At 48.5% G+C, this 15,053-nt stretch overlaps 1 protein-coding gene across 1 annotated transcript; it reads right to left on the bottom strand.

The window, feature by feature from the left end:
* Positions 1-3,114: 3,114 nt before the first annotated feature.
* Mchr1 (melanin concentrating hormone receptor 1) lies at positions 3,115-6,857 on the bottom strand. Its single transcript, XM_046429274.2, has 2 exons — positions 5,969-6,857; positions 3,115-4,723 (listed from the first exon to the last, which is right to left on the bottom strand). The coding sequence occupies exons 1-2, from the start codon at positions 6,048-6,050 to the stop codon at positions 3,744-3,746; spliced, it is 1,062 nt and encodes a 353-aa protein (XP_046285230.1). The 5' UTR covers positions 6,051-6,857; the 3' UTR covers positions 3,115-3,743.
* Positions 6,858-15,053: the final 8,196 nt, after the last annotated feature.

The raw sequence follows: 15,053 nt of genomic DNA, 5'->3' as shown, positions 1-15,053 counted from the left end.
AATAATACCCAGCCTACATGATAAATTTTCCAGTCGTACTGTAGAAAGAGGTTCCAAGGGATTAGGCTCCACAGGTGTAGATTGGGCTATGCTTTCTTTAAATTTAGATTCTCGCCCCATGCTAAAACTAAATATTCAAGGACATGAATTTAATGGGCTACTGGATACAGGTGCAGACCTTAGCATCATCTCTCGTCAAGAATGGCCAAAACATTGGCCATTACAACAAGCCACTCAAACGCTTCGAGGCCTAGGAGTGGCGACTAATCCCCATAGAAGTGCAATGGTATTAGATTGGAAGGATCCTGAAGGATGTGAAGGAACTATACAGCCATATGTATTGGATCATCTTCCCGTAAATTTATGGGGACGAGATGTCCTAGATCAATTAGGTTTGACATTAACAAATAACATCAACCAAAATGCACCCACTATTATGACTAGACAAGGTTTTAGGAAAGGAAAAAGATTAGAAAAACAAGAACAAGGTATAGCAGCACCAATACAAATAGACATAAGCCCAAGGTACTTTGGAAGGATATTCTAACAGGACAATGGAAAGGTCCTGACCCAGTAATTGTCTGGAGTCGAGGGTCTGTTTGTGTGTTTCCACAGGGAGAACAGCAGCCGATTTGGATTCCAGAGAGATTAACCAAGGTCCTGACCCAGTGATTGTCTGGAGTCGGGGGTCTGTTTATGTGTTTCCACAGGGAGAACAGCAGCCGATTTGGATTCCAGAAAGATTAACTAAAGCGATTTCTACAGACCAAAAAGAAGATGATTTGGCTCAAATCCATAACAACTGATATCCAAAACTCCAGTTTGGCTATTCTTACATCTGCAACAGAACCAGGATGCTTTTTTCAATATCTATTTTATTATTGCCCTTTGCCATATCATGAAGTTCTATTTTGTTTTTTGAGCTCATACAGACCTAGGTTAATGTTTTGCTGATCAGTTCTATTTTTTGACTATAGAGTTTTTAAACATTGCAATGGAGATTTCACCTGTAAAAAGTTATAAGGCCTTTACTATAATGTTATGTGTTGTATGTATTATATTATGTGTGCACACTTGTGTTTTGTGTTATATGTTTGAATGTACGTATGTCCATATATCATATATGATGAGCGCTCATGATAAAATGGATCCAAATATTTTTTTTTTCACGTGATTTATATGGTTTAATTTAAATTGGGTAAACAACTGTTGAGGATTGTTTTAATATGTAAACAAAAAAGAAGGTTAACAGATCTGTTTGTTTACTTTCACCTTTCCTTTTCATTATATTTAATAATTCTCTTAAAGATAATGTAAATTGTTAAGAAAATTGTTTTCTTTTAGTGCCTTCTGTAATGTTACATAATTTTTTCTTTAGCCATTATTGCCAGAATTCCTATCTTCATCCCAGTGCCGGTGAAGACAATGTAAATTGTTAAGAAAATTGTTTTCTTTTAGTGCCTTCTGGAATGTTACATAATTTTTTCTTTAGCCATTATTGCCAGAATTCCTATCTTCATCCCAGTGCTGGTGAAGTCAAAGATAAAACCAATCTACAGCTTCTACAATAGCCATCACTGAACTGCTTGCAGAACTTGCCTGGACACATTGTGAGCTCACCTGTATGCATTGTGAACTATCTGTTGGTGCAGTGACTTGTGGTAGTGCTGGAGTATTTTTGCTGATGGTGTCACCGGTGGTACAATTTAGGAGCCCTCAATTGGCTTAATGTCATGGCATTTTGCATCCTCCTCTACTAGTGATGGTCTAAAATTTGGGGGCCAACAGAGGTGAGGCAAAGAACCTCACCCCCCCACAGGTGCAAAGGCCTATCCACAAGTATGGCTGTATGCTGGACCGGTAGTCAGTGACGGGTATGATCCAATTGCAGTGGTACCAACCTAAGACAGGAGGCTGACGCCTAGAGGTCAGTTCATCCGATGACGGGTAAGGACCATATGTTGAATTGGACTGCCTAACAGGCACGGTCCCTAAGCCACATGCTTGTTGTTTAAACAGAGAGGGGGAGATGTTGAGAGCCACAGCCAAAGGGGCCCCAGCAAACTTCCAGCTGCCAGCAAACTTCCAGCTGCTGGCTGATGATTGGCTCACAGCGGCCCCAGCAACATCTAGCTGATTGGCTCCTCGGCCCCAGCAACATCTAGCTGATTGGCTCCTCTGCGGTGATGCTCATTGGACTGTTTCCCTGCCCTTTCAGACCACGGAGCTGCTCATTGGGGGACTTTTTTGGCTCCGCCCACGTGACCCAGCCAATCGGCCTCAAGAGCAGGAGGATTGTGGGAGGTGGAGAGAAGCTTGTGTGGGAGAGAGAGGCTTGTGGAAAGCCGGTGGTGGCAGTTGAGGCTCTGAGGGTTTTTCCTGAGAGACTATTTTGTTTGTCGTGTGTGGTTCTAAAAATAAAGTTAGTTTCTTTTGACAAGTGGCTCCTGATTGTGCCCAGCCAGACTGCGGCAAGGGCTGCCTCCCAGTGGCCTGCAGTAGCCTGCTCCAGCTGCCACCCAGATCTCAGCTGGCTCAGGCTGCCCCCATGGCCATAGCCCACCCTGGCCCTGCAGCTAGTGACTCAGCAGGGGGAGGGGGCGCACAGGGTCGGGGGGAGGACTTAGGGCCTGAGGGGCCAGGCTTGGTGACATGTCCAAGCCAGGAAGCTGAGTCCCCAGAATCAGCTCAGCAGCAGAACTGTAATCTAATCAATTCACAGTAATTCCTTTAATGTCACCGAATCCTCCTGTGTGCTTCAGGCTCCCTAACATACAGCCCAAACCAAAGGCTAAGCGCCACAGCCAAAAGACCCCTTTCCCTTGTATGCTACTAGCACTCACCCCAAACCCAAGCAATGACACAGAAGCATCCAGAGCCACGTGGGTGGAGGTTTCTTTTATTCATTTTGATTTTGGAGAGGAAGGGCTACAAGGTGATGTCCATACATCAGGCACTGGAATGACCCTCTGCACATGTAGAACACATGGACACCAACTCCAGGGAGCTACTGAGGAGCAGATGAGTGCCACGAAGAGAAAGTCCCCACAGCTGCAAAAGCCCCCTCCCCCCATTTCTATTGGTTTCAAGACCCCCACCCCCACCCACCCCAGCTTGCCCTCCTCTTCTCCTAATCAGATCTTTCAGCAAAATGGGCTTTAATTCCTGTGGGGTTCAGAGCCCCACCCCCAATGCAAACATGCATCCCCTAGAGAGAAAGGGAAATCGACACAGCATGCTAGAAAGAAGACAACAGGCTTCTCTTTCTGTGACCCACCAGCTTGGGAGAAAGGATGCCTTCTCTAACACCAACCAGAGATGGGAAAGTGCATTTGGGCTGCGCCATCTTTCCTTTTCCCAAGGGCCCTGGACGATGTGGCCCTGCTGCCCATCTGCTGGCCCTGTCTGATTTTAAACAAGTTCAGCTAGGAGCCTTCCACCTCTTCCCTTTGGAAAAAGACACATGGGAGCTAACACATGTAGGGCTCAACGGAACATTCAAACAAACATTTCCACCCAAAACCCTCATCCTGTTCCCCCAATGGCATTTCTGAGGTCAGAAGTCCCCCAAGCTGACTCCAATTCTCCTCAGCAATTGGTGGGCCCCATAGTATATTTAACTGCAGCAACCCCTCACCCAGCCTCCCTGCCTCCCCCCAGGGTGGCCTTGGGTTTTTCTCTACGTCTCCCCATGGCTTGCTGTGGTAACCTGACTAGGAGGTATCTGGATGGCAGGAGAAGTGTCAGGTGCCTTTGCTTTCGGTCCTCTCCTCGTCAGCTGTCTGAGCATTGCTGACCGTGCGAAGCTGCCCCTGGGCAGCAGGCTTCACCGACAGGACCAGGCGCTTGCGAAATGTCTCGCAGAGCACAATGTACACAAAAGGGTTGAGGCAGCTGTTGGCGTAGCCCAAGCTGATGGCCGCGTTGTACAGGTAGACAAAGGTGAGAGTTGGGCGGCTGATGGACAACTGGGTCAGCTGCAGCACATAGTAGGGTGCCCAGCACACAAAGAAAACCAGGCAGATGGCGATGGCTGTGCGGGTCACCCTCTTTGTCCGCAGCCGGATACTGCGTTGAGAGGCAGGGGCCACCGAGGAGGTCATGCGCTGCAGGATCCTCACATAGGCAGCGGTGATGACCACAAAGGGCAGGGCAAAGGCCAAGAAAAACTGGTAGAGCGTGAACCAGTAGAGGTCAGTGTCTGGGTTGGGCAGGCGGATGCCACAGCCCACAGCACCCCCGGGGAAGGGGATGAGCCTGGCGTAGAGCCACACCGGGGTGATACTGATGAAAGAGAGGGCCCACAGGAGGCAGATCACCAGGGTAGCCACTGAGGGCTTCCGGAACTTGGTGGAAGAGATGGGGTGGACCGTGGCCAGGTAGCGGTCAATGGCCATGGCGGTCAGGATATAGGTGCTGGTGAACTGACTGTTGGCGTCCATGGCTGTGATGAGGGTGCACATGGTCTCCCCAAAGTGCCAGACGCCATTGCCCATGAGCTGGTGGATCATGAAGGGCATGCCCAGGAGAAAGAGGAGATCCACCACGGAGAGGTTGATAATGAAGATATCAGGGACGTTGTTGCACCAGTGCAGCTTGGACTTCTTCACCACTGCAAAGATGACCGTGGAGTTCCCCACGATGCCCAGGAGGCAGATGGTGCCGAACACCGAAGGCATGATGATGTTGATGTAGGAGACCCTCCCCACGCGAGGAGGTGACACTGGGGACAGAAGGAGTAAGTGTTCCACGTGACATGGCCTCTGCTCCCGCTCCACCCCCAGTGGACTCTGGCTTCCCTTTCACCCTCCCCACTGTCTCAGCTCGGGGCCCACATTCATCTGGAACTCTCTCCCACCAGCCTTCTTCTCCACACTGTTGCTAATCCTGTCCCCTTGCCCTCCTCCACTGTTCCCTGGGAATCCTACCAGATTCTTCCAAGCCACTTGTGAGTTGAAAGACCCGATTCTTTGCCTCCTGTGTCTACTCTGAAGTCACAGAGTCAAGACCCACAACTGACTGATGGAGAATTAGTCTGTAGATGTCTGGGTTTCAACAGAAAATTTTGTCCAAAAAAATAATAATAATCATGAGAGTATGTGTGTCTCTGTGTGTGTCTGTGTGTGCATGCATTGTCTATTTGCAACCCCTATCATTTCATCTCAGGGGTTCCCTGGCTGGAGTCCGGGCACTAATTCCCAGGCACTGCTGTGGATGATGTCTCAGGGAGCCTTTTGCTCACTGAGCCCAGGTCAGGTTTGCGGCCCTGGGAGCTCCAGACTCCTACCAGGAATTTCCTTGGCCAGTTCCCACACCAGCCTCAGCTTTCTGAGTCAGGCAGAGATAGAAGCTGAGTATTGCAACCCTGCAGCTTGAAAATTTCCTCCATTCAAACCCTTCTTCTTTTTCTTCCTTCCCTTCTCCTTCAAAGCTAGAATCCCAGGGCACTGCAGCTCTGGAAATGTCAGGAAGCTTAATTCACCAGAAAAGTTAATCCCCTCAAGCTCTGTGAAGTCTTCGCTTCCCACAGCTTCTGCCAGAGGGCAGTCAGTGCATCTCAGACCCCATTACCCCAGTGCGAGTAAGAGGAGCCCCCAGTGAGGTGAGTGAGCCAGGCTCCTGCTGTCTCCCACGTTACCCGACAGCTTCTCAGGCTTGCTTTTCCAGCCCAGAATTTTTTCTGCAAAGCGTATTGGAACTCATCAGCAAGGCTTCCCCTGCCTCCCTCACGGCTGGCCACCATCCCTTGCCACTTTGGAATGCGCCGCTGCCCTCTCCTGTGCTCCTGCCCCTTCTGCCCTTCCCACCTCTGTCCACTTCTCTCCTTCCCCTCCAGGCAAAGCCAACTGCAGAGCTTGTCTCCAAGAACTGTGATAAAGTTTCCCAAGCAGTTTGGCTCCTGGGTGAAACCTTCCCATTTCCCACCCCCAGCCCATCAGGGGAAGGACTCCCCTCCAACTCCACTCACCGGCAGAGGTGAGGTTGTCAGGGCCATCTGAAGCATTGCTGGCATTGGGGCCAGTGGGCAGCAACAAGGCATGCAGGTCCATTCAGCTGGTGCGGGTCGCCTGCTCCCCTGAGTTGAGCTCCTGCCCACCCACGCAGGCTGCGGCAACCTCCAGTGCCTGCCCCCGCCTCGTCCCAAAGCAGAGCTGTGAACCTCGCAGTCTGGAAGGGGGTCTTCCTCCGTAGCCTGGCAGCCTCTGCTGCCTCCAAGCCCAACTGCTCTCCCCTCTCCCTCCTTCCCGGCTCCCACTGACATCACCTAGACACATTAACATTCGGAGGCAGATGCACATTAACCTCTTCAGTCCCGGCTGCAGCTCCCGCTTCTGATTGCCTGCAGAGTGCAGGCACTGGGCTCAGGCGGCCCCATCAGGGAGGGGACTTCCTTCTCACTGGCTCTTGGGGCGGTCTTCTGTGCACACAGGGGCTGCTGCGGCTTGCCTTACGTGAGGATCAAGGTCTCCTCAAAGGCAAGATGGTAAAAGCAAACAGGCTGCCTCCTTTGGGAGGCCAGGACAAACCTGGCAACCCCTGACCCCAGGTATAAGAAGTGGGGCCACATGCCAGGGGCCGGGGCAGGCTGTTCACAGAACTTGGGAATCAAAGGCATGTTTGCCTTCATGCACGCTGGAGGTCAGCCTGGGCTCCTTCCCTGTGCCTCAGTGGATTCCAAACCTCTCACTGGTGTGTTTGCCGGCATCCGAGGAGCTGTGGGCTGCTGAATGCCAGGGACTCAGGGGTGATTCAGGTCACTCCATGCTGGCAAGGGCCAGGGCCTCTGGAACCAGAAGAGACAAATTCCCATCTGCACAGGATCAGCTGGGACTGAGTTTATAGATGTTTTATTTTTCTAAATGCTCTGAGGTCTTTGAAGTTTTACCTGGGAATCCCCGAGACAAATATCAGAGCAATAAGAGCATAAGCCCCCCAGAGAGGTTGTCAGTGAGGAACAGCCTCTAAGGGGGTGGGCACCAGTGAATTCCCTGCGGAGGCTGTCCTGCTGCATGCTTCAAGGATGTTCCCTCAAGATCTGCTGCCACATCACGACCAGACTCAGGGGCTGAGTCCTTAGTTACCACAATTGCTTGGTAACCCTCATCAGTGGGCACAGAGGCACCAAGAGGCACTCCTGAATTCTAGACCTGTTCTTTCTTGCCCCCAATTGTGTAGCAGCACCCTGGTTCTTCACACCAAATAGAGTCGATCATCTTTACCAGTACACTCCCTCCCGTCTTAGTCTTCTGAGCTACCACATGAGGAGCCTAAATAAAACCCGATGATAGCTTAGTTTCAGGTTCAGTGGAACCCTTAGCATGTTTCTAATGGAGTGCCCCTCCTCCCTGATGCCCCCTGATCCGAGTGTCCCTTACAGTGTTAGTGAAAGGGGTGCCCTCTGGGCTTCCTTGGAGAACTCAGTCAGCAGTTGGGCTCTGTGGTCTTAAGTAATAAATCCCATTCTAGCACTCCAACTTCCCTGGTCTTCTGACCTCTTTCTCAAAACTTTGCCAAGTAGCCAGGTACGAAGGTGCACACCTGTAATCCCAGCTACTTAGGAAGCTGAGGCAGGAGGATCACAAGTTCAAGGCCAGCCTAGGTGAATTAGCAAGACCCTGTCTCAAAATAAAATTTAAAAAGGGTTAAGGATGTAGCTCAGTGGTAGAGAACTCCAGGGTTGAATTCCCAGTACTAAAAAAAAAAAAAAAGGTACAGAGTTTTGATTTGGAATAACAGAAAAATTCTAGAAATAGACAGTGGCAATGGTTGCACAACAGGTACATAAAAGCATTTAAGAGCCAGGTTTGTTGGCATTAAGTACAATCCCAGGGACTTGGGGAACTGAAACAGGAGGATTGAAAGTTTGAGACCAGCCTGGACAACTTAGCTAGACTCTGTCTCAAAATAAAACAAAAGGGACTCAGGGCGTATCTCAGTGGTAGAGAGCTTGCCTGGTATATGTGAAGCCCCAGATTCCATTCACCACAGAAAACAAACCAACAAACAAAACCCCACCGAAAAAAAGAAAGAAAAGAAAAGAAAAAGAAAGATTAAAGTGAACACTTTGATGTCCAATTACCACAATATAAAAAAATCATTATAAGCCTTATATATTTTTTTACATTTAAAAAAACCCAAAACTCTCTCAAGGCAGTCCCAGCACCCCCATCCTATTACTGTAGACCATTCCATAGAGCATGTCATGAAGCCTGTTAAGACTAGCTCTAGGTATCCTTCCAGAATGTTATACCCATGTTCCAGGAGAGTGCTTCCCTGTCAATTTGCACCATAGTCTAGCACCCTCACATTTATTGCCTTTGTTTCTTCCAGGCCATATTAGCTGGGTCCTGGGGAGTGATTATTTTCTCCAAAAGCAAGGACTGCCTTTCTTTCAGACTATACTGAGATCTGACTTTAGTCATTGAGTCCAAAGCAATGTGAGGACTTGGGGGTCATAGCTGAAGAAAACAGATATCCTCTTGCAAGGGTTAAATCTTATCCTAATTTATGCACTGCTCTTCTACACAAGAGTAGGCTGGCAAGGGTTGCTTCTGCTAGCTTGGAATTTCAGGGGGTTCAGGGGTCTTGGGGAGTTTGATGTCCCAGATGTCCCCTCCTAAACCTCAGGGTTCCACTCCTTTTTCATCAGGGCCTTGACATTAGCATTAGAGATCTGTTAGGACTGCACACATTCCATTTTTCTTTGCAATTCTGCTATCCTTACAATTAGATTTGGGGTCTTATTTTCGGCACAGTCTGCCCTATCACTGTAGAAGATGAGGGTCTCTTTAATATATGCTTTGGAGGTCTTCTGGCTTTTATTGCTTTTATTAAATTGATTGTTGGCTATCTGCCTCTGACATTTTTTCTAAGCTTTCAAAGCATTGAATGAAAGTCAGCCAATTCAATTTACCATAGCTCCCACAATACTTTGTTTTGTTTTTTTCCAGTACTGGGGATTGAACCCAGGGGCTCTCTACCACTAAGCTACATCCCTAGTCCTTTTGTTATTTTTAGATGGGTACATTAGTCAGCTTTTCATCATCGTGACTAAAATACCTGACAAGCACAACTTGGAGGAGGAAGGATTCATTTTGGCACATGGTTTCAGAGAATTCAGTCCATGGTCAGCCAACTCCATTGCTCTGGGCCTGAAATGAGGTAGCAGATCATGGCAGAAGGGCGTGGCAGAGGAAGCTGTCCAGCTCACAGCAGCTGGGAGGCAGAGGGAGAGAGAGGAAGGGGCTGGGAGAAGATAAACTCTTCAGGGGCACACCCCCAGTGACTTACTTCCTTCAACTAGGTCCTACCTCCCAGGAGTCCATTCAATATCAACCTATCAGTTATTAATCCATCCCTCTGATTGGTTATATCACTGATGAGTTCAGATCCCTCATGTCCAATCATTGCCTAAAAGCCTCACCTCTGAATTGCCGTGCATTGGGGACCATCCATGCTTTCAACACACGAGTTTTGGGGGATATTCCAGATCCAAATCATAACACAGGGTTTCGCTAAGTTGCCCAGGCTGATCTTGAACTTGCCTTCCTCCTGCCTCAGCCTCCCCTAAAGGCATGTACCACTGCCACCAGCTATATACCATCCAAGTCCAGAGATACCACATACCTGGATGCTTTCTTTTTCACCCACACATCTTCCCTGTTGAAAGCAGGGAGAGTCTGTGTCATTGTGATGCTACTGCGTGCCAGGCCAGCACCCTATCTACCACAAGGAACAGGATCCTTGTTGACTTCTGATTAGTCATGGGTGCTTTCCAGAATCTCATTCTGGGGGTCCTGTTTTTACTGTGACCTGGGTATCAATGTTCTTAGCTTGATTTTCTCTAAACACAGAGCCTGAGACAGGGAATGAGTCAGAGAAGAAAGAGAGCAAGTATATGGGTTCATTACCAATTTGTTCAGGCCTTTCTGAAGAGGGTAGTTTTGTTTTGTTTTGTTTTGAGCCAAGGTATCATTGAGTTGCTTAGAGCCTTGCTAAATTTCCCAACCTGGCTTCACACTTGCAATCCTCCTGCCTCAGCCTCCCCAGTCACTGGGATTACAGGCATGCACCCCTCCCACCCTCCAGCCCTTCCTGAAGAGCTTAAGAAAGTCTCTCAGAATTATTCACCTCAAGAATAGAAGCTTGGGGGCTGGGGATGTGGCTCAAGCGGTAGCGCGCTCGCCTGTCATGCATGCAGCCCAGGTTCTATCCTCAGCACCACATACAAAGATGTTGTGTCTGCTGAAAACTAAAAAAAAATAAATATTAAAATTCTCTAAAAAAAAAAAAAAAAAGAATAGAAGCTTGGGTTTTTATTCACCGATTCCTCTCCCTGTTGGTGGAAGCTCCTCCCACAGGACACCAAGCCTGCTCTTCTGGTCTGTGAACATGCTGGAGCCCAGAGGACTCCTAGAGCATTAGAGAAGGGCAGGGAGAAAACAGACACAAGGTGCACACTCGAGGCAAATGCTATTGGCACAAGATAAGCTGAGCTCACACACGATCATCCATTGAAGCCAGAGCTGAAGTCAGAGGGACAAGGGAAATGTGATGTGCATTCCAGAAGCATCTGGTATGGAAGGTTATTGCAATAATCCTGACAAAATATGCCTAGGAGATAAGAGAAGTGGAGCTGGGGAGAAGTGATGGGTTTTTTTGGTTTTTGGTTTTCTTTTTTTTAGAGAGAGAGAGAGAGAATTTTAATATTTATTTTTTAGTTTTCGACGGACATAACATCTTTGTTTGTATGTGGTGCTGAGGATTGAACCTGGGCCGCACGCATGCCAGGAGAGCGCGCTACCGCTTGAGCCACATCCCCAGCCCCAGTGATGGGTTTTATATACACCTTGTGTAGAGCCCAGAGAATGGTATGGAAAATGTCAGAGAGGCAGAGACATTGGAGACAACTCCCAGGTTTCTGATCCAAGTAACTGGAGGAATGAAATTGCCATTTACTTAAATAAGGAAGTCTGTGGGGATAGGAGGTGTGGAGGGGGGAAAGCTAAGAGTTCTGCTTTGTTCATGTTCTATTTGAGATCCCTGTTAACATTTGAGAATAGATGTGGTGGTGGTAGTTGTGTATAAGAGTCAGAAGTTCAAGGGAGAGATCATGCCAGAAGATACAAATTGGAACAGATAAGACCAGATGGGATCCCCTAAGGAGTGAGTGTGAAGAGAATGGTCATGAGGACCGAGCTCCAGATACTCCAAAGTTTACAGATTTTGGGGGAAATAAGGTTTATTTCCACTGTCTTCTCTTTATCTATATACTGTAGCTTTCTAATCTCCACCCAGTCAGCTAACAAATCATTTTTCAGCATTTGCTATAACTAGGTCCTGAACTGGGAACACAGTGAAAGAAAATCAAGGAGCTTTCATCAAAGTGGGCAAAGACAGAGATGTTACCAAGCTAGCTAATAAGTAAACGAGGAGTTCTGTTCAGAGTTCAAATCCAGACATAGCTTATAAAACTATGGTTCTGGAATTAGGGTGCCCCTATCTTCTATACTAGCAAAAGGCAGAGGCTGGTTGGATGGACTTGAACCAGGACCAAGCAGTGAGGGAAGATGAGTTTTCATTTTTGGCCTTGCTAGGAGGGGCTTACAAAGGGGCAAGCACTGAGCAAGTCAAATCATGATGCCTGCCACACAGGCTGATCACTGATTTCCGTGTCACCCAGGAGATGAAGGGGTGATGCAGGAGTCCTTCAGAGAGGGGAGTTAAGGATGTTCTCTTGAAAGAGGCATTCAGGCAACTCCTCGATATCCACTCCATTACAAACGATGCGTTTAAACAAATTAATCAACAGTGATCTCATTCCCTCTGCCAGCGACTCTCTCAGGGATGTGCATGCCTACTGGCCACCTGTGTGTGCTCCTCAGCCTCTCCTAGCCCATGCTCCAACCATTGCTGCAGCAACGGGCTCCACACATTCTCCAATCTAGTGTGGCTGCAGGTGCAGACACAGGTATGACCCCGGGGTGCTGCATCTCAGACCTGCATGGGTGCCTTTTTCCAGGTGTCCTGGGTCTTCTCTGTTACTGCCTCCATTTAGAATACAGGAATCCTAGAATGAGGGAGAGCTTGTTATTAATCCTCAAAACAACTAGGGCTTTCATGGTCCTCCTGTGACGGTTGAAGAAGTGGAGTGGCACAGGGTGGGGTTTCCAGGAGCAGAGACTGAGGGAGTGCACCATTGTCTATGTGGGGTGACCTGGGGAATTGGGGAAGGGAAGCACATGGAGAAGGGCCATCAGCTCTGATGCAGGCCTGACAAGGACTGCTCTGGGAGAGGTGGGTGCCATTAGGGTGAACCTTTGTCCAATGGGGGCTGAAAGCCATGGAGAGATGCTTCCCCCGCCCCCACCAGGACATATGCTGGGTGAGACACATCTCACCTGGCTTCTCAGCCATCCCATAGGACACAGCAACAGGTCACTTGTTAGTGGCACCAACTGGAAATCCTTACGTTGAGGCTCCGCTGTCTGGCTTGATCTTCTCTCTCAATCGTGATTCCTGAGATCACACTTCCTTGGTCTCAGCTCTATTTTCTGGGAACCTGAGGCTAAGACAGCATGTGACCCATCCCTACCAGTGGCAGTAAGGGAGGAGGGTGGGGTGGGAGGCATCTAGCAAGGATTTCTTTGCCTTTCAAAGAAGACTCAGGAAGAAACTGTCTCCTTCGCCTCCTTTGGACTTTGTTGGGTCTGAACGTGATTCCTGGCACTTGCTGCCAGTGAAACAATTCTCACTGACTGGATCAATCAATCCAGGAGGCAAGAGGACGGACTAAATGTCAAAGCAGAAAAGAGTTTAATAAAAGGCCAGTTTACTTAGGTTTGGGCACAGCTAAGGGAGATGCTGCCACAGCACCTGGGGCCAACAATGGCTGGACGCCATTCCCACCCCTGGGTCTAAGGGAAAGGGGGCAGTTAGCAGGACCCAGGAAGAACAGCCGATGGCAAAAATCGAGGGGCCAACGAGCAGCAACCGGCAGAGAAGAGACCAGAGGAATGAATGAGCCTGCCTCATCTCCTCTTCCCTCTGATCTCTGCCTGTTGATGTTGCCCTTAAGGGTCAGCCTCCTGGGGCCCAGGGTGGAGGAGGGGGAAAGTGATTTGAAGGAACAAATGGAAAATTAACCCCTGACCCGGGGGGCACCCAAGCTGACATCCACTTGTTATTAATCCTCAAAACAACTAGGGCTTTCGTGGTCCTCCTGTGACGGTTGAAGAAGTGGAGTGGCACAGGGTGGGGTTTCCAGGAGCAGGGGCTGAGGGAGTGCACCATTGTCTATGTGGGGTGACCTGGGGAAATGGGGAAGGGAAGCACACGGAGAAGGGCCCTCAGCTCTGACGCAGGCCTGACAAGGACTCTGTTAGTGCCATAGGAAGCTCCAGAGCAAAGCAGTCCAAGGTTAGGTGAAAATGGCTGTGCCCTAGACCTCAACCCTGCCCATAGTTTGCTGGGAACCACCCCAAAATCAGTGTGATCCCGGCTCAAAAGCTGAGGCAAGATTCCTCAATACACGGGAAATAGAGTTACCATGTGATCCAGGGATCCTGCTTCTGGATATCTATCCAAAGGAAATGGCACCCACCTCTCCCAGAGCTGTCTGCTCTCGGTGTTTACTGGTCAGAGTAGGCAAGGTATGGAGTCTGCTTAAGTATCCATCAACAAGGGAAATTCTGTCACTTGCATCAACATGGACGAACTTAGAGGGCATTTCATTAAGTGGAATAAACAAGGCACAGAGAAGCAAATATTTCATGTTCTTACTTTTATGTGGAATCTGAACAAACCAACTCATAGAAACAGACAATGGAATGGTACTTACCAGATGTTGGGGTACCAAAAGAATATGATGTTTCAGTTGGGCGGGAGGAATAAAAGATGTCTTTGAGGTGAGGGAGGTGCTAATTGGTTTGATTCAGTCATGCCACATTTTACACATAGACCAAAACGTTACTTCAGCTGAGTTTGGTAGTGCTTACCTGTAATCCCAGCTACTCAGGAGGCAGGAGGATCACAAGTTTAAAGCCAGCCTCAGCAACTTAATAAGACCCTGTTTCAGTAAAATAAAAAGGGCTGGTCGTGTGGCTCAGTAATAGAGCTCCCCTGAGTTCAATCCCCAGTACAGGAAAAAAAAACCAAGCCTATTTATAGCTGTAAGTCCTCTCCAGAGCACCCCAAGAGTTGAGAGTGTTACAGAGTATTAAGGTTCACATGTCTGTACTTCCCAGGACCTGGCTGCTGTCTGAATGTTTCCAAGGCCCACTTGGGTCACTGGACCAGAAAACCACTTGTTCCTTCCTCACTTCTGCCTGGCGTCTTCCAATACTAAATAGTAGGAAGAGTTCTGTGAAAATGTAACTCTCACTGGGCTTCCCTACTGTGGAAAACATGTTAGCAGCTCCCAAAAAACAAAGCTAATCCCCTAGTAGAAGGTAGTGGATGTGGAAATAATGGGGTTTCCCAAGGTCAGTTCCCCCAAAACCAAAGAACTTGAGGTGGTCCTTGGGAGGATAAGTACCAGAACCTCTGAACAGCCCTGGTGAGAACCGCGAGTGGGAACAGCAGCAGTTGAAAAGGGATTTCAGTGGGATGTGTAGATTCTGGAGCAGTACAAGAGCTGAACCAAGCCTAGCATTTCATTTTTGGGGAAAAGTGAGTGTGGTTATTATAACAGGCAGGGCCAGTGGAGCTACCAGGAATGGTCTAACCTACAGAGATTGATGTGGCTAAGTGATCATGCAGACTCCCTAGGACCAAAATACACGAGCAGCCCACCAACCCACTAAGTTTCTACTTGATTTACATGAAAAATGTTCACCTTTGGCAAACGGAGGTCTGACCTTAGCCACCATGATTACTAGAAGTCTCTCCTCTAGTTCCTAAGCCTGAGTCAGTCACTATTCCAGAACCCTGGAAGAAGTGGAGGGGGGATACCTCCAAGAAAGAGAATTGCAATAATATGACCAGTATGCGCTCTGCTTCTGCTCCAGCCTTCCCCAAGAGATTTAGGGCCCTCTGTCAATACACAACAAAAA

This window comes from Marmota monax, unplaced genomic scaffold (assembly GCF_021218885.2).
Source record: "Marmota monax isolate L192 unplaced genomic scaffold, Marmota_monax_Labrador192_F-V1.1 WCK01_AAM20220418_F8-fsc00051, whole genome shotgun sequence".
Taxonomy (NCBI): Eukaryota; Metazoa; Chordata; class Mammalia; order Rodentia; family Sciuridae; genus Marmota; species Marmota monax.
Note: the sequence above shows the minus strand (reverse complement) of the source record. Positions and strands in the feature narration are given on the sequence as shown.

Excerpts from the sequence above, each read along its gene's own strand:
- Mchr1 (XM_046429274.2), bottom strand. The coding sequence starts at position 6,050 with ATGGACCTGCATGCCTTGTTGCTGCCCACTGGCCCCAATGCCAGCAAT. Across the intron at positions 4,724-5,968 it reads TGACAACCTCACCTCTGCCG|TGTCACCTCCTCGCGTGGGG; the intron begins GTGAGTGGAGTT and ends TTCTGTCCCCAG.